The following is a 25,053-nucleotide window of genomic DNA, read 5'->3' on the forward strand; positions in this document are numbered from 1 at the left end:
CCCTGTCACTTCTATTTTCCTATATTAGCTGCTCTATTCGTGAATCAAATGCGTCTTTCCTTCTTTTGTGCTGAGGGATGCTCATCTAACAGCTGTATCATCTAGTTAATGGAAATGTATTTTTCATTAAAGAGAAAGATACGGTCATCTAGTTCCGTGGAGTAACTAAAATTAAGAGGTCCTATTGGCAAAGTGATAAACGGAAGACACAAGAATCGTAACAAAAAGAGGTCACAGCTCTATGTCTGAAAGTTTAATGTTGGTTGCCCTTTCCCATAAGTCGCTACCATTTCGTTTCAGAGTTTAGTAGATACTGGCAATTGATCAAATATGAAATATGCAAGAACTTCAAGAACACACGTCTTAAGGAAATGGGGAAATAGAAAAATAAATGCTTTTTTAAAATCTTGCTAAAAAAGATACTTTAAATATGGTTCAACCAGAGAAGTAATTTATTAGAATTATATCAAGTAAACAGAAGAGCAGGGCCTCCCAAGAGCGCCCGGATAGCTCAGTCGGTAGAGCATCAGACTTTTAATCTGAGGGTCCAGGGTTCAAGTCCCTGTTCGGGCGTCTGTGGCTTTTGCCCCTTACTTACATTACCAAATATTACCGTATGAAAATCTCAGCACTGAAGCAAACTTCTGCTTCAAATTGAGTTTTTTTTTTTTCCTTGCTTTCAGCATATGTGAGGTAAATATGTTCTCAGGGAAGAAAACACTGACTACGCGAACTCAATTTCTTGGTGAATATGGAAGCTTTTGTGTGGTGGTTTCCCCGTGAGACGGAATTTGTGTTGTTCAGATTGTTAAAAATCGAAGCTAAAAAGGAAGGCAGAAGTTAAAGCAAAGCGCCCGAACAGGGACTTGAACCCTGGACCCTCAGATTAAAAGTCTGATGCTCTACCGACTGAGCTATCCGGGCTCTCACAAGAGAAGGCTCCTATTACAATGCCTTACATAAGAATAAAGAACCTTGCGTAATCGCTTCCTTCCATCCACATTTTGCGAAACCGTTTTAAACCCAAGACAGCTCACGATTCTTACAACAAAGAGAAACAGAAGACCTGAATCATGTACTTGTCAGCAGCGTTAGCAGCTACTTCAGAACTGAGAGGTATTTATGTGCCCAATAGCCATTATTACGTAGGCTTCTTTGATTTGTAATCAATCCAGCACATCCAGGATTAAGAGAACGGCAAGGTACATCACTTTTGAAGCGTTGTGGTGGCATCAGGTCTCTTTTATTATTGATAATCACGTGGATATCAGTTCTAAAACTGACCCGACAACAGAAAAGAAGAAAAGAGTCTAAGAGAAGAGTATAAATATGCTGCTGGGAAGCTACTGGGTTGAACTGCAGAGTACAAACTGGGAGAAAGGACCCTGCAGAGGGATAGTGTGAGTGTCCCGCAGGTCCCTTGAAGACGTCCAAATAATTTTAAATGACGCAAACCCTGGAGGAAGTCACCAGCAGTGATCCTGGGGGTACAAGCCCTGCCAGCCAGAGAGACAAGAAAGCTGAGCGTGCCTGCAGAGAGATCTTACTGATCATGGCATTCGAGGCTCTTCTCTTCCACTGCCATCAGTGATCTGAGCACTGCCTTCTGCTATAGGGCTGGCTTTGAGACTTATCCACCATGGGGCTCAGGGTGAGACATTAAAGAATTTCTGTTCGCTGGTGTTGCTCTCCCTTAATCCATCTGCCTAATTCCAACACTTTAGGAGTGGTTGTTCAGGCCCAGCAATGTCACTTTTAGGAATTTGTCCTGAAGAAATAATCAGGGATATATAAAAAGACTTGGTTACAGGAGAGATCGTCATGATATTTTAAGTGGAAAATACTGCAAATGACAGACAAGGCTATATAAATTATGGTACTGTCTTAATACATGGAGTATTATGTAGCTATTAATAATCATGCTGTAGAAGAATACGACTTGAGGAAAATGCAAAACATTGTTAAGCTAGGAAATACTTCAAAGCAATTTTTTTAAAAAGGTGCATATATGTACATTGAAAAACTGAAAGCATAAATGTCTCTCTATAAAGTCTGTGTTCTGAATCGAGGTGCACCTGTTTGAAACCTTACTTCCACTGTGTGATCTTGAGTAAACTACTTCTCTGTGTCTCAGGACAATAGGATAATTGTGAGAATTTGTAAGGTAGTTTATCCAAATTGTTTGGAACAGTGTCTGACAAGTAAAAAGCAATCACGAAGTCATATAAAGACTTAATGGCAAAGACGTAACCAGAACAGACTGCAGATTCTGCTCTAGCTAGAGTTCTAACACTGTCTACACTTCAACAAGCACTTAGCTTATTTTTAACAATTATTTTTTTTTATCAAGATCTAATTGACATATACCATTAGTTTCAGGTGCACAGCATAACTAGTCCGTATTTGTATATATTGCAAAATGTCACCACAGTGAGTCTAGTTAACATGCATCACGACACATAGTAACACGTTTTTTAATAACGATGAAAGCTTCCACGATCTGCTCTCTTACAACTTTCAAATATGCACTACAGCATTATTTAACTATAGTGACTGTGCTGTATCAGGCTTAACATATTTGAATGGATTCAAGAAGATGTTGAGAATTTTGAAGGCTGACAATATTGGGTTAACTCCAGACAAAAAGAATCACTTTATCCTCTAAGCAATGGGGGAACTATTAAAAGTTTGGCTTGGGGTGCCTGGGTGGTTCAGTCAGTTGAGCATCCGGCTCTTGATTTCGGTTTAGGTCATGATCTCGAGGTTTGTGGGTTTGAGCCCCAAGTCGGGCTCTGTGCTGACAGTGCTGAGCCTGCTTGAGATTTTCTCTCTCTCTCTCTCTCTCTCTCTCTTTTCCCTTTTCCTGCTCACATTCTCTCTCAAAATAAACATATAACTTAACACAAAAATTTTTTTTAAAGTTTGGCTCACTTATGTTCCAATTTCCCACTAAAAGGAGCACACATTAGACTTGTTTGTGCTACAATAAAAACAGTAACAAGGACTACCATCAAATATTCTCTGTAAGAATCACATCATCAGAATTAATCATCTGCCCAAGGCTAATGGTACAGGTTTCTAAAATTGGCTCTGTGCAGACGGGATGTTTAACCATCAAGTTAGGAATATTAGACTGCCTTCTCTTTGCTCAAAAACCCTTTGATTCTTCCCTACTACTTCACTGAGTAACACATGGAACTTTTTATAGCAGCATTCAAAATCCTCCGCAATCTGGCCCTGGCCTACTTTGATACCAATACAATACAAACCAAAATTGTTATTTAAAATTTTCCAGTAGCCACATTTAAAAAAAAAAGTAAAAAGAAACAGATGACATTAATTTTTATAATACATTTTATTCAACCCAATATTTCAAAATATTATCATTTTGATATGTAATCAATATGAAACATTATTGGTGCGCCTGGATGGCTCAGTTGGTTAAGCGTCTGACTTCGGCTCAGGTCATGATAATCTGACACTTACTAGGTTCACGCTCTGCGTCGGGCTCTGTGCTGTCAGCTCAGAGCCCTGGAGCCTGCTTCGGATTCTGTGTCTCCCACTCTTTCTGCCCCTTCCCCGCTCATGCTCTGTCTTTATTTCTCTCTCAAAAAATAAACATTAAGATAAATAAATAAAAATTAAAAATATAAAACATTATAAATAAGATATAGCATTTTTCACTACTAAGTCTTTGACATATGATGTGTATTTTACACTCATAGCACATCTCAGTTTGGACTAGCCAAATTTCAAGCCACATGTGGCTGGTGAATATTATACGAGACAGTGTGATTCAATACCATGCCAATCTTTTACTCAGTAACCAACACTTTGATCAAAGTAGATTCTTTCAGTTTTAAGATCATACCTTCCAATTCATCTCTTTCTTTCCTCATTATTTGTGCCATGTTTCTTCAAATGACTTCTCCTATTTACACCTCTTGAAATCCTATTCATTTTTTTAAAGTTTCTTTTTAATGTTTATTTATTTTTGAGAGAGAGAGAGAGAGAGAGAGAGAGAGACACGAGAGGTGGAGGGGCAGAGAGAGAGGGAGACACAGAATGGGAAGCTGACTCCAGGCTCTGAGCTGTCAATGCAGAGCCTGATGCGGGGCTCGAACCCATGAACTATGAGATCATGACCTGAGCCAAAGTTGGACGCTTATCCGACTGAACCACCCAGGCACCTCTTAAAATCCTATTCAATTTTTTAAGGCCCCACTCAAATGAAACCTCTTCTACAAAATCTTCAATGATTGTGTTAACTAGGAAGAAAAGATGAATTCAAGAGACTATAGATAGACTCATATTCAGTTTACAGATTCAGTAATAGAGACGTGTATTTATTCTTCAAATTGAAAAAGTAAAATTGGATCCCCATGTTACAACATACACAAAAATCACTTGCAAATGAGCTAAGGGCTTATATGTGAAAAGGACGTCTTTAGAACTTTTAGGAGAAAATATATGAGTATCTTTATGACCCCCAAACAGGGAGGAATCTCTTTAAAAAAAAAAAAAAAAAAAGGAAGTGAAACATAAAGAAAATAGTTAATAAATCTGACTTCATTAAAAAAACTTCTGAAAAAAAAAACTTCTGTTCATCAAAAGACAACATTAAAAAACTGAAAACAAGGTATAGATTTGAAGATTGGTAATACATAATAATCAAGAAGGATTAATGTCCAGATTATATACAGAACTCCTACAAATGGACAAGGAAAAGACTAACCAATAGAAAAATGGGCAAAAGATATGGACAGGCAATTCATAGGTGAGTAACCGTAGTCAATAGATACGAAAAAATGCTCGACCTCACTCTTAATCATGGAAATAGAAATCAATCCACCATAAGAAATTCTCACATCTATCAGGTTCGTTTTTTAACAGTCTGACAATACCAAGGGTTGGCAAAAATATGGAGCAAGACACTCCTATACACATTCGTGAGGAGTGTATATTCCCACAACCACTTCGGAGAGCACTGTGTTATGATCTGACAACATTGACAATGTGTTTGTGACCCAATAATGCTACTTCCTGGAGTTCACAAGTACAAGAATGTCGATGGCAGCACTGTTTGTAACAGTAAACGACTGGAAACACCTTAGTATTTATCAAAGGAGGAGGCGAATAAAAAATTGTGGTATGATCATTACAATTATGGGCTGAGTTGTGCCCCCCACCCATTAATGTGTGCAAGTCCTACCCCCTGAGCATCTCAGAATGTGACTCTATTTGGAGACAGGCCTTTTACGGAGGTGATTAAGGTAAAATGAGGTCACGGGAGTGGGCCCTAATGCATTATGGCTGGTGGCCTTATAAGAAGAGATCAGGGGGGCGCCTGGGTGGCGCAGTCGGTTAAGCGTCCGACTTCAGCCAGGTCACGATCTCGCGGTCCGTGAGTTCGAGCCCCGCGTCAGGCTCTGGGCTGATGGCTCGGAGCCTGGAGCCTGTTTCCGATTCTGCGTCTCCCTCTCTCTCTGACCCTCCCCCGTTCATGCTCTGTCTCTCTCTGTCCCAAAAATAAATAAAAAACGTTGAAAAAAAAAATTAAAAAAAAAAAAAAAAAGAAGAGATCAGGGCACAGACAACTTACGGACCGAGGGGTGAGGACACAGCAAGAAGGACGCCGTGTGCAGGCCAAGGAGTGGTATCAGAAGAAACCAAATCTGCCAACACCTTGATCTTGTACTTCTAGCACCCAGACCTGTGAGAAAACAAAGTTCTATTGTTTAAGTCATCCAGTCTGTGGTATTCTGCGATGCCAGCCCTAGAGAAGCACACTTGCTGTATAACAATTAATTCTACAATTTAATATATTACGATACAGTGTTACTCCACAATATTGAAAATTAACTAACCATATGTGATTTAACACAGTGGAACTTCACAAACAATGAGGAAAAAATGCAAGTTGCAGAATACATACAGTTTGATGCCATTTACAAAGATTTTAAAAGCATAAAATTCCGAGGGAATATATACATATATAAATCCTAAAGGTCTAAAGAAGTGCATGGCAGGGGTAAATACCAAATTCAGAATAGTGGTTCCCTATGGAGTTGAAGGAGGGAGATGGGACTACTATAGGAAACCTTTTTGTAATAGGTAAAGTATCGTTCTTTAGGAAAAGTGGGGGGGGGGTGCCTAGGTGGCTCAGTCAGTTCAGTGTCCAACTTCGGCTCGGGTCATGACAGCACAGAACCCGGACCCTGCTTCGGATTCTGTGTCTCCCTCTCTCTCTGCCCCTCCCTGCTTGCACTCTGTTGCTCAAAAATGAGTAAACATTAAAAAAAAAAAAAAAAAAAAGGAAGAGTTACGGGGAAAAGATTAGATTCTTCTTTATACTTTTTTTTGTATGTGTGAAGTAGCTCATTATGAATTTTTAAGAAAGGCTATAATAACGCTGACTTCCAATTCCTTTAGAACTACCAGGGACTCTACAAAAATCATCTCATTTAGCCATTTTATTTACAGACTGGGAAACTGTAGAACTGTGTAACTTTCTGGTTTCTAGAAATAGCTAGACTAAACCCAGGTTTCCTGTCTCTTTATTAAATAAACAGTTTTTGAGTATAGTTCTTAGGGAAGGAAGTGAGGATCACTGAGTTAGTTATGAGCTTAAGCTAATTTCATTTTCTTTTTAGGTGCATTTGACGAGCAGAAGAAATGCTATAGTTATGGCTTATTTTCATTAGAGCAAGTCATGTGATGAAGTTTTATGAAGTCCTTGGGAAAGGATAGCAAAATGTGTCCAGATATTGACCACTAGTAGGTAGAACCATTTGTGGTTTAAGAACAACATTCAAGGATGAATGATTAATCACGAATTAATACCAACCATGACAGGAAAAGCTCTATTCTTAACCATGTCCTATTCAGCGTATTTATCAAGACTTTCAGTGAAGACACGTTAAAGATCTTAATCCAAATTTTTGCAAAATGTAAAAGAACTAATCCCTCTCAACCTTCCAGGCATGGTTAAGTGCAGCTCATCAAGCATTGCACTTACCACATTCTCCCACCCAAGTACTAACCAGGCGTGACCCTGCTTAGCTTTTGAGATCAGATGAGACTGGGAACGTTCAGGGCGGTACGGCTGTAGACCCACATTCTCCTTACCTGGACTGAGTCCTCCACTAGACAGATTGCAGGTGTTACTGGTTTTGGAATCTTCTAGGTTGGTGTTTGGCACACAGTAGGTGTTCAACAAATGTTTATCTTAAACAAAATGAATTGCATGACACGATCATAATCCCAAGAGTCCAGGAGGCAATAGGAAAAGACCTAAACTAACCGGATACTATTTGAAAGATACAAAACAAACTCCTGTTTGGGAATTAAACCAAAAAAGCACTCAAATTGATTGCATAAAAAGAGAGGGGAAACAGTGGAGACTGGTTCACCTAAAAAAGCCCCTCCCCTCTAATTTTTGAGAGAGGTGGTTGCTGACTTCAAGCTCCTTCAGAACAACTGTGAAAAGGCATTACTTTTTCGGCTCATTTGCAGAGACCTAGATCTCCAGCTCTGCGTAAGGTTATGCCAGAAATAGAGCAAGGTGCAATGTGCAAATTAAGGGGGGGGGGTGTCATTGCCCTATTTTATTTAGCATGGGTTTGTACCCAGTTCTGGGAACCACATTTTAAACAGAACAAACAGGTACTTGTTCAGAAGATGGTGACCAGGGTGGCTTGAAGCCATGTCAAGTAAGAAATAGTTGAAGGCTGTGAGATTTTTAGCTTGCAGAAGAACAAGGCACAGGGTTAGAGATGGGACATGGTAACTGTCTTCAAATGACTGAACAGTATTCATATGGTAAAGAATGAAGCCTTACTCTACGTCTCCCAAGTGTAGAAATGAAACCAACGGAAACTGCAAAGTAACATACTTCAGCTCAGAAAATCCTCTAATATTTAGAGTCATCATGAAATCAATGAGAGGAGGTATTTGGGAGAGACAATACCATTTGGCACCTTCTGAGGTGGAAGTCGGCCAACCTGAGAGGTTTGTGGCAGGAGCTTTTATATTGGGACTCGATGACCGGGTTGCTGATCCAAAGAAGCTCCACCTCCCTCGTTCTTTGCACCTCTTCCAGCATTTATCACATATCTTGTTGTTATTCGTGTATATCCTAGTTCTATTTCCCCCAATGAGCGACAACACTAAGATGCTGTTTGCCCTCTGCAGCCACTATCTCTGGGGAATAAGAATGAATACGTTAACTTTGAGAAATAGAGGGAGTGGTGTTTTTTGGAAGAGCGGAAGGCTTCCTCTGACTACGCTATTAGGTTTCTTCTATCCTCGATTTTTGATGTCCTAGGACACATCTGTAAATACCATCAGACTCTGCGAGCTCCTCAAACGTTTTCTCTTGAAACTTCACAACTCAGTCTTCCAAGTCCTGCGACTCTCTCCCCGGACTGGCCTCTACTCTATGGTGGGGAGACTGCAGTCTTTCTGCCTCTCTAGCCCTCCAGTGGCGTCTCTATGGTTTCCGGAGGCCTCACCGGAAGCCCTGGTGTGAGATGCGTTCAGGAGGCCGGAAGTTGCGCCCTCACTACTCGCCGTTTCAAAATGCTGCTGAGGCCTTAGGGCCTGAGACTGACGCCCCCTCCCCCCCCCCGGGCTCGGCGGGGGAGCGACTCATGGAGCGGCCGTAAGGTGTGGCTCTTGGGTTTCGGCGGCCGGGTCCCGGGCGACTGGGGGCCGGGAGGCGGGGAGCGGGCGGCGGTACGGCCAGTTCGGCGGCCCTCGGAGCCGGGGCAGCGGGCGGGTGGAGCTTGAGGCGTGGGTGGCGGCGCGGGCGGAAGAAGGGCTGGTGGGGGAAGGGTTCTACGTTGAGGCCCCGCGGAAGGTAAAAATGGAGGTAGACTGACGTGCTTGCTGCAGTTCGGCCGGCTGGTTTACAAGTCGGAAATCGAAATCGTCGGTCGACGATGTTTTTAACTGGACGCAAAATTGGAGAAATACTGAGGCCCTTTGGAGGAAAGAGATGGGCGCAGAGGGAGGCGGGAAGAGTGACACTGAGGTGTCCCAAGAATTGAAGGTAGTAACTTTCAAGGGCTTGCGCGCCATCTGTGCCCGATGCACTCGAGTGCTTGTTTGAAGAAGGCTGGTTTTGGGGCCACACCCAGACCCAAGCAGAACATCCGGAGATGGGGCTCCGGAATATATATTTTAATCAGCGCACCCCCCAACTGAGTTTTGTACACCGTGAAGTTTGAAAACCACTGTCTTAAAGCGACACCCGGAGAGGATGCTATTGCTCTGCCCCGTCATTAGGAAATCTCTGTGTTGGTGAGGAAGCCCCTTCACGCTGAACAAGTATCTGTCAAACGTACTTGGTGCCTTTGGTGTGAAGTATTACTACCTTTTGGTTTAGGTGTTGTCTCCTCCCTCCTTCTATCAGGAATCTCTTGATACGAAAAGGCAATTGAGTTTAAAAGTGTTTATTTCACAGTATTTTGTTTGACAGTACCGGTTACGATCACACATTTTCGTTGTTTGAAATAAATAAGTAAGTGCCTGAAGTTAAAAAAAATGCACACAATACAGAAGTGTGTACAGTTTTAACTGTTCATCAATCCTAACGGGTTCTCTTCTCAGGCTAGCTGCTGTTAACTGCTTGATGTTAACATCCGTCCTGATTTTTTCCTACAGTACTCACATTTTTAAACAACAGTGGGATCACATTGTAGGTATTGTGTATGCACCTTACGTTTTTAAGATGATAGCAGGGACACCTTCCATCCAATATACATCTAAGGCTTTCTTTTAAATATTTGCACAGTATTGCGTTATAGAGTTTGTATAACAATTTTGTTCCTCATCAGTTCCTCATGGATGGAGTTTTAGGTTGTTCCTGGCCCGTTGTTTGTTTTGCAAACTATGTAGGAGTATACTCTTGCTACACACTTGACCTTTGTAGGTGCCTAGCAGACTTTGTAAGAACTAAAACAACATCTGAATAGAACAGTAGTTGTTATTTTATTTTAAAGTTGTTTTTATTACTTTCAAGTATGTAGTTGAAAGAGAATCAGACAGTACTGTTTAGTAGAGGCCCTTAGGGCTTTAAAGAATTAAGAATGATTATTCCTGCTAACTTCTGACAAGAAGTCTTTAATTCAGTCTTAAAATCACAGTTGTCTTCAAAGGTAGAAATTTGAAGATGAGGTGTAGGAATCTCTTGGACTACATGTCGGGTAAAACCAGGCTTGCATTATCATTGAGAGATGAGTAAGACAATTTTGAACCTCTGTGGTTTCAGTCCAGTAGAGGACACAAATAAAAACCTAAGTGGTAATAGAGGTGCTCTGGTGACATCTTCCCTTGGAGAATCAGAAGGCCTTGACCAAAGAAGTGATTTTTGACCTGGGTAGAATAGGAATTGTCAAGAGTAGAAAATAGATCACAGAAGAGGAGAAAGGACAAGCGCCGAGGCAGTGGGTTTCCAACTTTTTTAACAATGATGCCCAGTAAAAAAAAAACGTTTTATGTTGTGACCCAGTACACACAGGAGGGGTAATGAATGATTAAGCTCTGGCTCTGCAGCCAGAGTGCTTGCGCTCTAAGACCACAATTTTCAGCAAGTTAGTGTCTTCTCTGCCTCCGTTTCCTCTTCTGAAGTGCGGACAATAATATATTTACCTAATAGGATTTCTGTATGGATTAAGTAAGTTATTGCAAAAAAGTGCTTTAAAGAGTGTCTGATACAAAGGTGCTTAACTGTGTCGTGTTGGCTTTTTTTCAATAACAGAAGCAGGTTCCACAAAACAAAACTTAACCTTTGTTATTTACTTTTATTTTCTATTCTGTTCTGTTTCATTAATAGAGGGGAGGGATTAAGACCAACTGGGGTACAACTTGTAGTTTGAAAAACTCATTACTAAAAATACCTGGGAGGTGAGTGATAAAAGGGCTTACGGATTCAAGAAACTGAGTTCATCATTCATCATGGTAGATACTGAGTGGTGGAAGTGGAAACTTGAAGTGGAAACCGAGGTGGAACGGAGAGAGTAAGTTGGAGACAGATCACGGAAGCTGATGTACACATACCCAGTGAGGGGAGGGGAGTGAGTTTCTGGAAATGAAAACGCCTTGTGAGTCAGCTCTATAGGCCCGTGTGGGATAGTCCTTCACTCTTGAGATGCACTGAAAAACCAGGGTATTTTGGCCTGTCCTGGGCTGTTCCTAGTTCTGCTGTGTTGTGGACCAAGGTGGTGGGATGACTTCCTTTTCAATAAACACATCTCTCTTGAGGAAGACTCCTTTTGTTTTTTTTTAATTCCTATTTTCTTTTTTAACTTGAGATATAGTTAACACAGTGTTGCATTACTTTTAGGTGTAGTGTAGTGGTTCGACAGCTCTATATGTTATGCTGTGCTCGCTACAGGTGCAGCTACCATATATCACCATACAACGCTAGTATAATACCATTGACTATATTCCCTATGTTGTACCTTTTATCTGTGTGCCTTATTCATTCCATTCCTGGAGGCCTGTATTGCCCACTCCCCTTCACCCATTTTGCTCATCCTTCCACCTCCTCCCTTCTGGCAACCATCACTTTGTTCCAGGGAGAGTTTTTTTGAAAGCAAGAAAAAACTGCAAAAAGGACTAAGTTCCCTCGTTCATTTAAAAGTAGGCAAATTCTTTTCAGCTTTTTATACTCCTTCCTGAGGTTCATTATTAGCTGTAAAGAAACAAACTTCCAGAGAGCCAAAACAGTACCAATTAGTGATGTAGATTCTTTTTTTTTGTAACTGGAGTGTTTCCTAAGACTACTAGTTTTTTCAAGATGCAGGCAATAAACAATGTTTGTGATTTCTTTCCATTTGGTGTATACCATTTAATAAAGTAAAACCTCTTGTTCTAATTCAGTATTTTTTCTATTTTTCTCAACGTTTTAATGAAATATTGTTTAAAACGTTCTTGAGGGAGAGCAAGAGTGAGTGGGGGAGGGCAGAAAGCGGAGGGAGAGAATCCCAAGCAGGCTCCACACAACCCTGTGCAGGGCTCCATCCCGCAAACAGTGAGATCGTGACCTGAGCCAAAATCAAGGGTCAGATGCTTAACTGACTGAGCCACCCCGGGGCCCCATTAATGAAATTAAAAAATTTTTTTTTAATGTTTATTTCTGATAGAGCACAAGTGGGGCAGGGCCAAGAGAGAGGGAGACACAGCTAAGCTGTTAGCACAGAGCCTGACGTGGGGCTTGTGAATTCGGACACTTAACTGACTGAGCCACCCGGGTGCCCCCTTTAATGAAATATTTTAAAGCATATCACAAGTGTGTCATTTTACCTTTAAATATGTTAGGATGTATATCTTACCAGGTCAGGATTTAAAAAAAAAAATTACCATGGTGCCTTTTTACTACAATTAACAGTTTCTTAATGAACCTAGTACGTAACTCAAAATTTCATGATTGTTTAGGGAAAAATGGCATTTTACAGATGATTTGTTTGAATCAGGACCTGAATGAACAAGATCCACACACTGTGTTAGGTTTATGTTTTTTAAGTCTCTATGATGGTCTCCCCACTTAAGTGTATTCCGCCACCAGAGATCCTGTAGAATTTCCCACGATCTGGGTTTGGGTAATTATTTCCTTTTGGCATTACTTATTCCTTTACTCTCCAGTTTTCCTACAAACATGTAGTTAGTAGTTAGATCTAGAAGCTTGTTTCGTTGTTTTTTTGTCAGGAATACTTCGTAGGAGGTCGGAGCTTCTAGGTCCTTCCTATTGCTGCACATCAGGAAGTATACGATGTGTGAGTGATGCTCTTTTAGAGAGTTTTGTCAGTGGTCAAGTGCTCTCAGCCTTCTCCATGTGTTTTAAAGTTCCCCCTCCCCCAGCCTTTTACTTTAATGGTTTAGCATCTATTAATGATTGTTGAGGAGGTGATGCTTAACCTGAGACTAAAAGGTCTAGGATGAGTTAGTCTTGTGCAGAACTCACAGTGCTATAAATGAAGGAACGATGTGTGCAAAGGCCCTGAAGCAGGAAGTAAATGCTCTGAGAAACTAAAAGATCAGTGTGGTGAGGTGCAGGGAGCATGGAGAAGAACATGAGGTACAAGAGGAAAGACTGGCAAGACTGGGGCTAGGTTCTGTATTTATCTTTAGAGCAATAGCAAGCTATGGAGCAGGGCTTGGCACTGTAGGATTGGTTTTGTTTAATTTTTTTTTTTTTTTTTTTAATCCTTCTAGCTGTAGTGTGGCGTTTGGTTTGAAGGCGGTTAGACCAGTTAAGAATCTATTTCAGTGATGCATGCGAAAAATAACACTTTTTGGTTTGGGGAAATGGTCATGTAGATGAAAAGAAGGGTGGTTTTGAAAGATTTAGAAGTGAAAATTGATCAGGTTTCATGATGTGAGAACAGGGGAAGAGGGAGACACAATGACTTCTGACTTTATGGTTTGAGTAACTGAATGTAACTACTAACTGGTAGCATAGTGGAAAAGGATAAACTTTAGACTTGGGCAAGTTATTTGACTTCTTTAAGGCTGAGTTTTCTCATGTAAGGAGCAGGTAGCAATACCTAACCCTGCTGTAATCAAAAGAGATTCCAAGGGGTGCCTTGGTGGCTCATTCGGTTAAGTGTCCGACTTCAGCCTAGGTCATGAGGTCACCATTCCTGAGTTTGAGCCCCACGTTGGGGTCTGTGCTGATAGCTCAGAGCCTGGAGCCTGTTTAGGATTCTGTGTGTGTCTCTGTCTCTGCCCCTCCTCCATTCGCACTCTCTCTGTCTCTCTCAAAAATAAATAAACATTAAAAAAAAAAAAAAGGTTCCAAGTGGGAAAGGGACAAGACCTTGCTTTGGATTCAGAGCTTGTCATTTGACTCCATTTCTCACGTACGCCTTGAACGGTGCCTTTGCTGGTATTTGCTTTCCCATTCTTTCCACTATTCTGCCATTTTAAAATCCTTCCACTCCTGTCTCCATTCCCTCTCAGTCCTCCTTTGCCTTGCAATCAAAAGTACTGTGTCCTACACTTAACTTCCATGGGCCTTAAAGCAATGCCTTTTTTATGGCACAACACTTTTTACCGGGTGTTAAAGCAAAGTAGGAAAGGCTTATTGAAGTTTAAATTCTTCAGACCTGTCAAGTGGTTAATTCTTGTTCCCACCAAGATGCTGAACTAGCATGACTCCTGGCTCCCTCCCAAAATCATCCGTATAGGAACTGTAATAGGAAAATGCCGTGAAAAATAAATGCACGAGGTAGGCTGTTTTGAACTTGTGTGTGTGTGCATAGATGGGACAGTGTTTCATCTGGGACAGGAGTCAGCCAGGTATGGCTGTAAGAGAATAAAACCATGGGGGAAGGGAACTGCTGGAATACTACTCTAGTTTCTCCCCTGCCTCATTACCTTGGAGTTCACCTTTTTCTACGCTTGTGACTCGGAGCTCTAGTCCAGCTTTCCTCAAGAGTGAATTAGGGCATTTCAGAAGCATATACTTGTGTGAAGTTGATGAAAAACAGGAGATGACTGACTTTAGACCGTCACTTCTCTGTCCCTTACCTTCTTAAGCCTTAGGTCTCCCGAATCCTATCCTAACACTGCTTCCCCTTGGAGAACAGAGGGTAAGTCTTTGATCTGGGTAGTGATGGCATGGGGTGGAGAGTGATTGTGGTTTCCTGGTGTTTGGGACTTTCTACTTTAGTAGTAGTTCTTCTTTTAAAGGTTTTATTTTTAAGTTCTCTGTACACCCAACGTGGGGCTCAAATTTATAACTCCCAGATCAAGAGCTGCACGCTCTACCAACTGAGCCAGGCAGGCACCCCTAGTACTTATTTTCTACCTTGCTCCAGCTTACTGCAGCCCTTGTGGGCTGGAATCTGGCCTTGCCCCATATTCTTTGCCTGTCAGGGTATCAGCTATCCTCTAGGGAAAAATAAACAGAGACAGTTGAAAAGCACAGGTATTTCAAGAGAATAATGTATAAGTTTCATTGGAACAAGCAATAGAACAGATGTACCAAGAGTTTAAAGCTAGACGGGTAATTATTCTAAAAGAAATAGGGAAGATCTTAACTTGAAACATGAATAAGCAGGGACTGAGAGAACCAAGTGGAAATAGTAGAGTTGGAAAATGCAGTGGTTCAAATAACAGAATGGATACAGGTAATGAATTAGAGCTCCAGGTTGAGAAAATCTTCCAGAACAAAAGAAGGAAAGGACAAAAAGAAAATATAAAAGAAAAACTAAAAGGTAAGGAAAATAGATGTAGAGGTACTCACATCTAAATAATAGAGATTTTTTAAAAAATTTTATTTTTTAATTTAATTTTTTAAAGATTTTTTTAAAAAATGTTTTTAACATTTATTTATTTTTGAGACAGAGAGCATGAACAGGGGAGGGTCAGAGAAAGAGGGAGACACAGAATCTGCAACAGGCTCCAGGCTCTGAGCTGTCAGCACAGAGCCCGGCGTGGGGCTCGAACCCACGGACTGCGAGATCATGACCTGAGCCGAAGTCGGACGCTTAACCGAGTGAGCCACCCAGGCGCCCCCTAATTTTTTAAAGATTTTATTTTTTTATTAAAATTTTTTTTAATGTTTATTTATTTATTTTTTTATTTTTTTTTTATTTTTGGGACAGAGAGACACAGAGCATGAACGGGGGAGGGGCAGAGAGAGAGGGAGACACAGAATTGGAAACAGGCTCCAGGCTCCGAGCTGTCAGCACAGAGCCCGACGCGGGGCTCGAACTCACAGACGCGAGATCGTGACCTGGCTGAAGTCGGCCGCTTAACCGACTGCGCCACCCAGGCGCCCCCTTTAATGTTTATTTTTGAGAGAGAGAGTGAGTGAGTCGGGGAGGGGCAGAGAGAGAGAGAGAGAGAGAGAGAGAGAGAATGTGAAGCAGGCTCCAGGCTCTGAGCTGTTAGCACAGAGCCGATGTGGGGCTGGAGCTCAGGGACCACGCGATCATGACCTGAGCAGAAGTCGGACGCTTAACTGACTGAGCCACCCAGGCGCCCTTAAAGATTTTATTTTTAAGTAATACACCCAACATGGGGCTCAAATTTACAACCCTGATATCAGGAGTTGCATGCTCCACCAACTGAACCAGCCAGGTGCCCCTAAATAGTAGGAATCTTAAATAAAAATGAAAAGGAGGGGGCATCTGGCTTGGCTCAGTTGGAGGAGCATTTGACTGTAGATCTGGGGGTCATGAGTTCAAGCCCCACGTTGGGCATGGAGCCTACTTAAAAAAAAAAAAATGGAAAGGGAGGACATCCTTGAAGAAATAGTGGGAAAAATAGTTTTTTTTTTTTTCAACGTTTTTTTATTTATTTTTGGGACAGAGAGAGACAGAGCATGAACGGGGGAGGGGCAGAGAGAGAGGGAGACACAGAATCGGAAACAGGCTCCAGGCTCCGAGCCATCAGCCCAGAGCCTGACGCGGGGCTCGAACTCACGGACCGCGAGATCGTGACCTGGCTGAAGTCGGACGCTTAACCGACTGCGCCACCCAGGCGCCCCAAAAATAGTTTTCTTTTAGAATTCAAAACAAAAAGATGAATGTCCTCAGAGGGAAAGTTTCCTTAGAAGGCTGAAGATGAGAGATCAGGAAAAATTTGCTTCTAGTATCATTGTAATGAAATTTAGAAGTAACAAAGCAAAAGAAGCCTCAGAGAGAAAGAACAGATTACTACAAGGAACAAGAATTGAAACCAGTTTTGAACAGCATTACTAAATACAGGAAAACAAAAAGTGTTTGTGGCGTTTTAAAGAGAAACTTAGAATCTTTTTTTTTTTTTTAGTTTTTTTAGCGTTTATTTATTTTTGAGAGAAAGAGCATGAGGGGGAGAGGGACCGAGAGAGAGGGAGACACACAGTTGGAAGCAGGCTCCAGGTTCCGAGCTGTCAGCACAGAGCCCAATGTGGGATTCGAACTCATGAACCGTGGGATCATGACCTGAACTGAAGTTGGACACTTCAACCGACTGAGCCACCCAGGCGCCCCGAGAGAAACTTAGAATCTTATACCCAACCACATTCATTTAAATAGGAGGGGAATGATAAAAATATTCTCAGGTGTATGAAGTCTTGGAAGCCTTGCCATACAAAGACCCATATTGAACATAGTTCTGGATGAAGTACTGAGAGATTCAAATCTGAGACATGTTACAAGAAGATATATGAAGTAAAGGTGATTATACTTCTTTGATATTTATTGTAAGGGCTAAGGCAAAAAAAGAAGAGAAAAATACATCTATTCCAGAATTTAAAGTCCAGGTGGTATCATGCTAAAGTTCTTGTCTTACTAGCAGGGTGATGGAGAGAGAATTTTTAAGAAAGGTAACATATTAGAAAGAAGCATAGGAAGAGTAGAACAGACAAATGCTAAGTCAAGGTGGTAGGAACAGATCCATATATATGTTAATTACAGTGAATGGACTAAATTTACTAGTTAAAGGTAAAAACTGACAAGGTGGATTAACCCTCCCGGCCCGACCCAAAGTCCAGATACATGCTTTTTACAAGGGACACCCCAAAGGTTTAATGGCATTTAAAGATGGAAAGAAAAAGATTGAGAAAATACATACCTGGAAACCTAAAAGGAAGCTGGCATGACCTTACTAATGTTAGGTAAAATATACTTTAGGACAGTGTGTTAATTGGGGTGGAAAGAATTACTACATAACGATAATCACTATATAATGGCAGTATAGTGACAATAATATAATGACAGTTCACCAAGAATATACAGCAATTTAAAGCATGCATGCCTCTGATTAAAAGTCTTTAAAATAGATGATGCAGAATTGGTAGAACTCACACTGGGATAAATGGACAAATCCACCATTATAGTAGATTTTATTACGTCTCTCTTAATTGTAGGTCAGGCTGACAAATTAGATGTGTAAGATTGTAAAAAGTCGACAGGCTTAACCTAACGTACATGGAGTTTTGCAAGCATATTTTATACAATGGTCACCAACTAGACCAGGTGAAAGCCTTAAAAATTTCAAAGAACTGGGGTGCCTGGGTGGTTTAGTCCGTTGAGTGTCTAACTTCAGCTCAGGTCATGATCTCACAGTTTGTGAGATTGAGCCCTGTGTCAGGCTCTGCCCTGATGGCTCAGAGCCTGGAGGCTGCTTCGGATTCTATGTCTCCCTCTTTCCCTGCCTCTCCCCTCCTTGTGCTCTGTCTCTCTCAAAAATAAATTAAAAAAGAAAAAAATTTTCGAAGAATAAGTTTTACAGAGAGGATGATATTGCCCTACAGTGCTTTTAAATTAGGAGTTCAGGGGCGCCTGGGTGGCGCAGTCGGTTAAGCGTCCGACTTCAGCCAGGTCACGATCTCGCGGTCCGTGAGTTCGAGCCCCGCGTCAGGCTCTGCGCTGATGGCTCGGAGCCTGGAGCCTGTTTCCGATTCTGTGTCTCCCTCTCTGTCTGCCCCTCCCCCATTCATGCTCTGTCTCTCTCTGTCCCAAAAAAAAAAAAAAAAAAAAAAAAAAACATTGAAAAAAAAAATAAATTAGGAGTTCAAAAACATAAATTTGGAAAAATCACTGCATAGGCATAGCTATAAAGCTCATGGATTTATAAAATTATGGAAATTTAAAAATATACATGAGTGATAATGAAAACTTCATATAGCAAAATCTGGGCTGAATTAAAAATTGTGCTAGGGTGGGAGGGGGAAGGAATTTTAGTCTTAAGTATTCAAATTATAAGAGAAGGGGTAAGCTAAATGTCTTAAGAAATCAGGAAATGACCAACAATAAATTTTTAAAAGTAGAAGAGGTAGTAAAGATATAATATCATTAATATAAAGGAAGATGCATTTGTATACAGATAGAAAGAGAATACCATCAATTATGTGCCAATAATTTTGAAAACTTAGACAAATGCAAGAAGAAGCAACAAGCTTGAAAAATCTAATATTTATTAAAATGGTTGGGGGTGCCTGAGTGGCTCAGTCTATTGAGCATCCAGCTCTTGATTTCAGCTCAGGTCATGAACCCAGGTTCGTGGGATCGAGTCCCTCACTGGGCTCTGGGCTGAGCATGGAGCCTGCTTAAGATTCTCTCTCCCTCTGCCCCTTCCCCGGCTCATGCATGTGCATGTGCTGTCTCAAAATAAAATGATTAAAAATCTTCCCACAAAGAAAACACTGAGTTTTATGTTTCAAAGGTGAATTCTACCAGTCTTTCAAGGACCAGACCATCTCAATTTTGTGGAGTTTTTTTCTCTGGCAATAGAAAACTAGGGACTATTCAATTTATTCTGGTAGGCCTGCTAGCCCTGATAACCAAACTAGACAAAGACATGGCTGGAAAATTGCAGACCCATTTCACTCCTTAATATAGACTTTACAACTTAAACAAAATAGCAATAGTGTACAAAATGCAATAGTGTGCCAATAGTGTGCAAAAAAATAATACCCCCAAACCAAGTGTGGTTTATCTCAGGTGTGTAAGGATTTACTTTGGTTTTAATTTTTTTAATGTTTATTTTCTGAGAGAGAGAAAGACTGAGTGCAAGCAGTGGGGGGACAGAGAGATGGGGAGACACAGAATATGAAGCAGGCTCCAGGCTCTGAGCTGTCAGAGCAGAGCCCGACATGGGACTCGAACTCCATGAACCGTGAGATCATGACCTGAGCCGAAGTCAGGCAGCAAACCGACTGAGCCACCCAGGCACCCTCTAAGGATTTAATACTAGAAAGTCCCTAAATGAAGTTCCAGAGTCATCACATTAATAGATTAAAAGAAAAAAAATTATGATCATTTCAATAGCTACAGAAACAATATTTTACAAATCACTTTTCCGTGATATATTTTTGTTAATGAGGAAGGAAAGGAACTCTTCTAAACTGATAAAGAGTAGCTGTTCAAAAATAAACATGATATAGGGAAACATTAGAAGCACTTCCTTTAAAATCCGAGACAAAGATGCCCATTATCATTAATGTGTATTTAACATTGTATTGACAGTCCTAAGCAGAAGACAGAAGAAATTAGGAGCACAAGAATTGGAAAGGAGGGAATAAGATTTTATTATCTGCAGATGATATAACATTTACATAGAAAACAGAAACTTCTACAAATTATTAGAAAAAATTATGTAAAGAAAGATAATTACGTAAACTTATATGTAAATTTTATCCAAGTGACTGGATAAAAGATTAATGAAAGTCATTTGTATTTCTGTATATATGCAAAAACTACTAAAAATCATAAAGAGAAAGCATCACAGTAATATCAAAATCTGCTTTAGAAATTCTAACACAAATATGTTAGATCTTTAAAGGGATGGGGCGCCTGGGTGGCGCAGTCGGTTAAGCGTCCGACTTCAGCCAGGTCACGATCTCGCGGTCTGTGAGTTCGAGCCCCGCGTCAGGCTCTGGGCTGATGGCTCGGAGCCTGGAGCCTGTTTCCGACTCTGTGTCTCCCTCTCTCTCTGCCCCTCCCCTGTTCATGCTCTGTCTCTCTCTGTCCCAAAAATAAATAAAAAACGTTGAAAAAAAAATTTTTTTTAAAAATAAAGGGAAACACAATTTTACTAAAAGTAATTAAATAACTAATAGAGAAATATATGATGTTAATGATTGGAAAACAATTTGATCTGTATATTAGATGTAGTTTCATTCAGAATCCCAACAGGGATTTTGATGGAACTTGATAAGTTGATACTAATCACATGTACATGATTCCATATGAATATGGAAGAGTTAAGGGGGCAGGGATGCAAACTGGTGCAGCCACTGTGGCACAGAGAATGGAGGTTCCTGAAAAAGTTAAAAATAGAATTATCGGGGCGCCTGGGTGGCGCAGTCAGTTAAGCGTCCGACTTCAGCCAGGTTACGATCTCGCGGTCCGTGAGTTCGAGCCCCGCGTCAGGTCTGGGCTGATGGCTCGGAGCCTGGAGCCTGTTTCCGATTCTGTGTCTCCCTCTCTCTCTGCCCCTCCCCCGTTCATGCTCTGTCTCTCTCTGTCCCAAAAATAAATAAAAAACGTTGAAAAAAAAATTAAAAAAAAAAAAATAGAATTATCCTCTGATCCAGTAATTGCATTACTGGGTATTTACCCCCGAAATACAAAAACATTAATTCAAAGGGATACATGCTCCCCTATGTTTATTGCAGCATTATCTACAATTGCCAAATTATGGAAGCAACCCAGGTATCCATCAATAGATGAGTGGATAAAGAAGATTGGTATTTATACACAATATATTGGAATATTATTCAGCTATAAAGAAGGGAAATCTTGCTATTTGCAACAACATGGATGGAGCTAGAGAGTATAATGCTAAGCGAAATAAGTCAGAGAAAGTCAAATACCATATGCTTTCACCAATGTGGAATTTAAGAAACAAAACAAGCGTAGGGAAAAAAAGAGACTAAGAAACAGACTCTTGTAGAGAAACTATAAAACTGATGGTTACCAGAGCAGAGGTGGGTGGGGGGGTGGGTGAAATAGGTGATGGGGATTAAGGAGTACACGTACCATGATGAGCACTGAGTAATGTATAGAATTGTTGAATCAGTGTATTGTACACATGAAACTAATAGAACACCGTATATTAACTATACTAGAATTTACATTGAAAATTTAAAAAGGTAGAGCGCCAAGAATATCTGGTCACTTCTGAAAAAGAATAGGGAGGAGGTGGAGTGGGAAAAAAACAGGGAGAAGACTTGATTAACCGGATAGACTCATTATAAGATAGGAATTAAAACAGTGTTAAATAAGCACTAGAAAGAGTGATCATTGGGAATGTGAGGGATGAGAAGATTGATAAATGGAACAGAGAACTCGTAAACATCCATTTTGTAAAATTCTGTATATTGAGGTCTAATGGGCAAAAAATTACTGTGTGGGGACTTCAGAACTCTTTTGAGTTGAAATCTTGACTGTAGTAGTTCACTAAATTGTATTATCTTGTGTTATCTCTTGCCTTAGATGTAAAACAAAGGCAATAATATTGTGTATGTCAGAGGATTATTAAGTGGGTTAATATATGTGTCTGGTATAGAGTAAGCTCTGTGTGAGTCTGCCATTTGTTTTGATTATCTAAACCACAACTTAGTTAAAACAACAGCCATTTTATTTATTTATTTTGTGGTCTGAGTTGAATGGTTCTTCACTTGTCTGCCTGCAGCTGTAGTCAGGTGACAGCTGGTGCTGGAATGTCCCATGATATGTGGTGCATTGGAGGGAATGGCTGGAAGGCTGGGCTCAAATGGACAATTGATACTCTCCACTTGGTCCTTTTGTGTGATCTCCAGTAAAGGAGTCAGATTTTAGAGGCCTCCAAAAGCACAAAAAATGAAGCTGCGAGGCTTGGAATTGGCACATTATCTCACTTCCACTGTATTGTTTTGATTGATGTGGTTCACTGGGGACCATTTTTGGAGACCATCCACACTGTTACTATTTTTTTCTTTTAAGATTTTAGTTTTATGTGTAGACCCATCATGGGGCTCGAACTTAAACCCCCAAGATCAAAAGTTGGGTGCTCCACCAACTGAGCCAGCCCCCACGCTCCCTTCCACACTGTTATTGATATTTGTATACATCATGTTGCTTTACAGTGTGTATAATTGTCAGTTTAGGCACCAAGGATTTATTAATGAACAAATACAAAAACTTGCTCCTTATGTTTTACATGGTAAGTGCTTAAAATGTATAGTGACCGGCACAGTGAAGAAAAATAAGGCAGGGAAGGAGATAGGGAATACTGGGGGTTGGGAGTTGTGGTTTTAAAAATGGGTAGTCATGGAAGGCTTCCCTGGTAAACTGACATTTGAGCAGACAAAAGGAGGAGATTAGGAGCTAGTGGGGCAAGGGTGGAAGCAAGAAAACTGGAGGGTAGTGCAGTTGAGAGGTAGGTCATTTGGATTAGTGCAGTAATAATGGAAGTGGTGAGAAATGGTTAGATTTTGGATATATTTTGAAGATACAGCTTTATAATTTATTTATGAGCTGGGTGTGGAGTGAAAGAAAAAGGAATCAAGGATGGCTTGGAGGTCATTGACCTGAGCAACTGAAAGGATAGAGTTGCCATTTGCTGAAATGGAGAAAGCTACAAGGACTGGCAGGTTTTGGAGATCAGGATTGGTGTTTTATGTATAAGGTTTGAAATGCTAATTAAAAGCTAGCTGCTTTAAAATTGTAAATTATGCTTCTATCCTGTCTGACTTCCCATTCTGTTGCAAGGAAGCAGATGGGGGAGGGAGGAATTCATATTTTATTGTAGTTAGTAAGTGTTCTTGTTCTCAGAAGATTGAGGAATCTTGTTGGTTTTAGCCAGAGTATTTGTCCTTTTTTCCAGTCCTCTTTCACCCTTCCCCTGATGTGGCTTGTTACTGATAAATGTCACTGATCGTTTATCACCTGTTTACTAAAAAAAGACCTGAAGATAAACAAGTTTGTTTAAAAGTTTATTTTTCCTTATAGCCTTTTCTTTTTTCTTTTTTTAAGGAGAGATGGTAGAAAGTGACAATTTTAACTAAACCTTACTCTCTCTTTCTCCAATTCATGCTGTATCTTTCCGTGATGATATATGTCCACCTTGGCTTAACCCATTTTGTAGGTATTTAGTTGCTATGCTCTTTGGGTTTGGCGCATGTTAAAAGCTGCTTTAACTGATGCTGAGTATTTTGATTCTCACTGTCCTGTGGTTCCTTGCCAAGACATGTTTCAACATGTTGTAAAGGTTTTTCTTGATGTGCTCTTGGCATCTTAAATCTATTACTTAATCTTGGTAATTCCCCCAGCTCCACAACTGTTGTCTTCCAGGGGGTGCTCTTGAGCACTGTCCAAAGAGAGGAGGAGTTACTGAAACTCTGATATGCAGTGGGGAGGTAATGATTGTAAATTTGACTTTCAGCTAAAACAGTTTACTCATTATCATCACTGTGGGGGTTGGAGCATGCCTAAGCCTGTTTCAGGCTTCACCTGAGGGAAGCATAGATGGTTCTTACTCTTAATTAACCTCTTCAGTTGTTTGCAGGATCTGAACTTAGGAAGTGATCAGAAGGGTATCAAGAACCTCATTATGGATATATTGCATTTCTGTAGGGCGCTCTGATACACGTGTCTTTTTCCTTCCGCTGGCTGCTATTTTGTAAATCTTAAAAGAGAAAATTTTCTACTTTAGAAGAGGTTTCATCATGTTTTTTTTTTCCCTTTTAGATTTATCAACAGACTGCAATTTCTTCACTGCCAAAATGACATCATTTTCCACCTCTGCCCAGTGTTCAACTTCTGACAGTGCTTGCAGGATCTCTGCAGAACAAACCAATCAGGTAAATCATATTTAAGCCATTTCTAGTTTTCAAAAATCTGAATTGGGGCATGTAGGTGACTTTACTGACTGAAGGATTTTATGTAGAGCAGAAAGGGTTATTTTTTAAAATGTCTTATTAGGGAAACTAGTGAATGGTATCAGTGTGCAAAATTCGAATTGATTATTGATTAAGTAAATATATAGAGGTTACAGATTGTTCAAAATATGGTACCTTTTGAAAATTATCGTGTTTTACGGTATGGGTGGTCAGTGGAGAATTTGGGGCCAAGATATATGTTTGGTTTCTGTTTCTCTCACTTCATTTTAACCGGTCTGTTTTCTTTAAAAATCAATTTTAAATTGCAACTAAAATATTGCAAATGTATTCTTATAAAATATTCAGTTTTCTAATGTATTTATCTATAAAGTATTTATCTGTAGGGACTCCTTGACCATGTCTTCCCTTCTTCCCCCAAAGTCCCTTCCCTCTGAGATAACACTTTGGTGTGTCTTGTTCCAGATCTTTTCCTCTAACATATAAAAAGACTTAATTTTGTGTTTTATTTTCATAAATATTGCACAATATATAGTATTATGTACCTCAGTACATGATAAAGGTGGAATTTGGGTTTGATGGGGGAAGATGTGGCTTATGTAGTAAATGGTTTCGATGTAATTGTCCATCTCTGGAAGGAAACAAATGAAGACCTCAAACTTTGTGCAAAAACAAATCCCAGATAGATAAAGATTAAACGTAAAAAGTAAAATAATATGAGAAGAAAATTTAGG

General features: G+C 40.4%; 1 protein-coding gene and 2 non-coding genes across 5 annotated transcripts in view; 2 read left to right on the forward strand and 1 right to left on the reverse strand.

Annotated features, from left to right (window-relative positions):
* Nucleotides 1-500: 500 nt before the first annotated feature.
* Nucleotides 501-573, forward strand: TRNAK-UUU (transfer RNA lysine (anticodon UUU)). The gene has a single exon. It is a non-coding gene; the product is annotated as a tRNA-Lys (tRNA).
* Nucleotides 574-851: 278 nt separating this feature from the next.
* Nucleotides 852-924, reverse strand: TRNAK-UUU (transfer RNA lysine (anticodon UUU)). The gene has a single exon. It is a non-coding gene; the product is annotated as a tRNA-Lys (tRNA).
* A 7,601-nt stretch (nucleotides 925-8,525) lies between these two features.
* MDM4 (MDM4 regulator of p53) overlaps nucleotides 8,526-25,053 on the forward strand; it is a 43,157-nt gene continuing 26,629 nt past the window's right edge. The window contains exons 1-2 of one of the 3 annotated variants that reach the window (XR_009254415.1): nucleotides 8,526-8,667; nucleotides 24,170-24,283. Coding sequence is in view for 1 of the 3 variants with exons in the window: in XM_058701750.1 (XP_058557733.1) it covers nucleotides 24,206-24,283 (78 nt within the window). In the remaining 2 variants the exon portion in view is untranslated. The remainder of the gene's footprint in view (nucleotides 8,668-24,169; nucleotides 24,284-25,053) is intronic. The other 2 variants (XR_009254416.1, XM_058701750.1) reach the window with 2 other exon arrangements.

This window comes from Neofelis nebulosa, chromosome 15 (assembly GCF_028018385.1).
Source record: "Neofelis nebulosa isolate mNeoNeb1 chromosome 15, mNeoNeb1.pri, whole genome shotgun sequence".
NCBI lineage: Eukaryota > Metazoa > Chordata > Mammalia > Carnivora > Felidae > Neofelis > Neofelis nebulosa.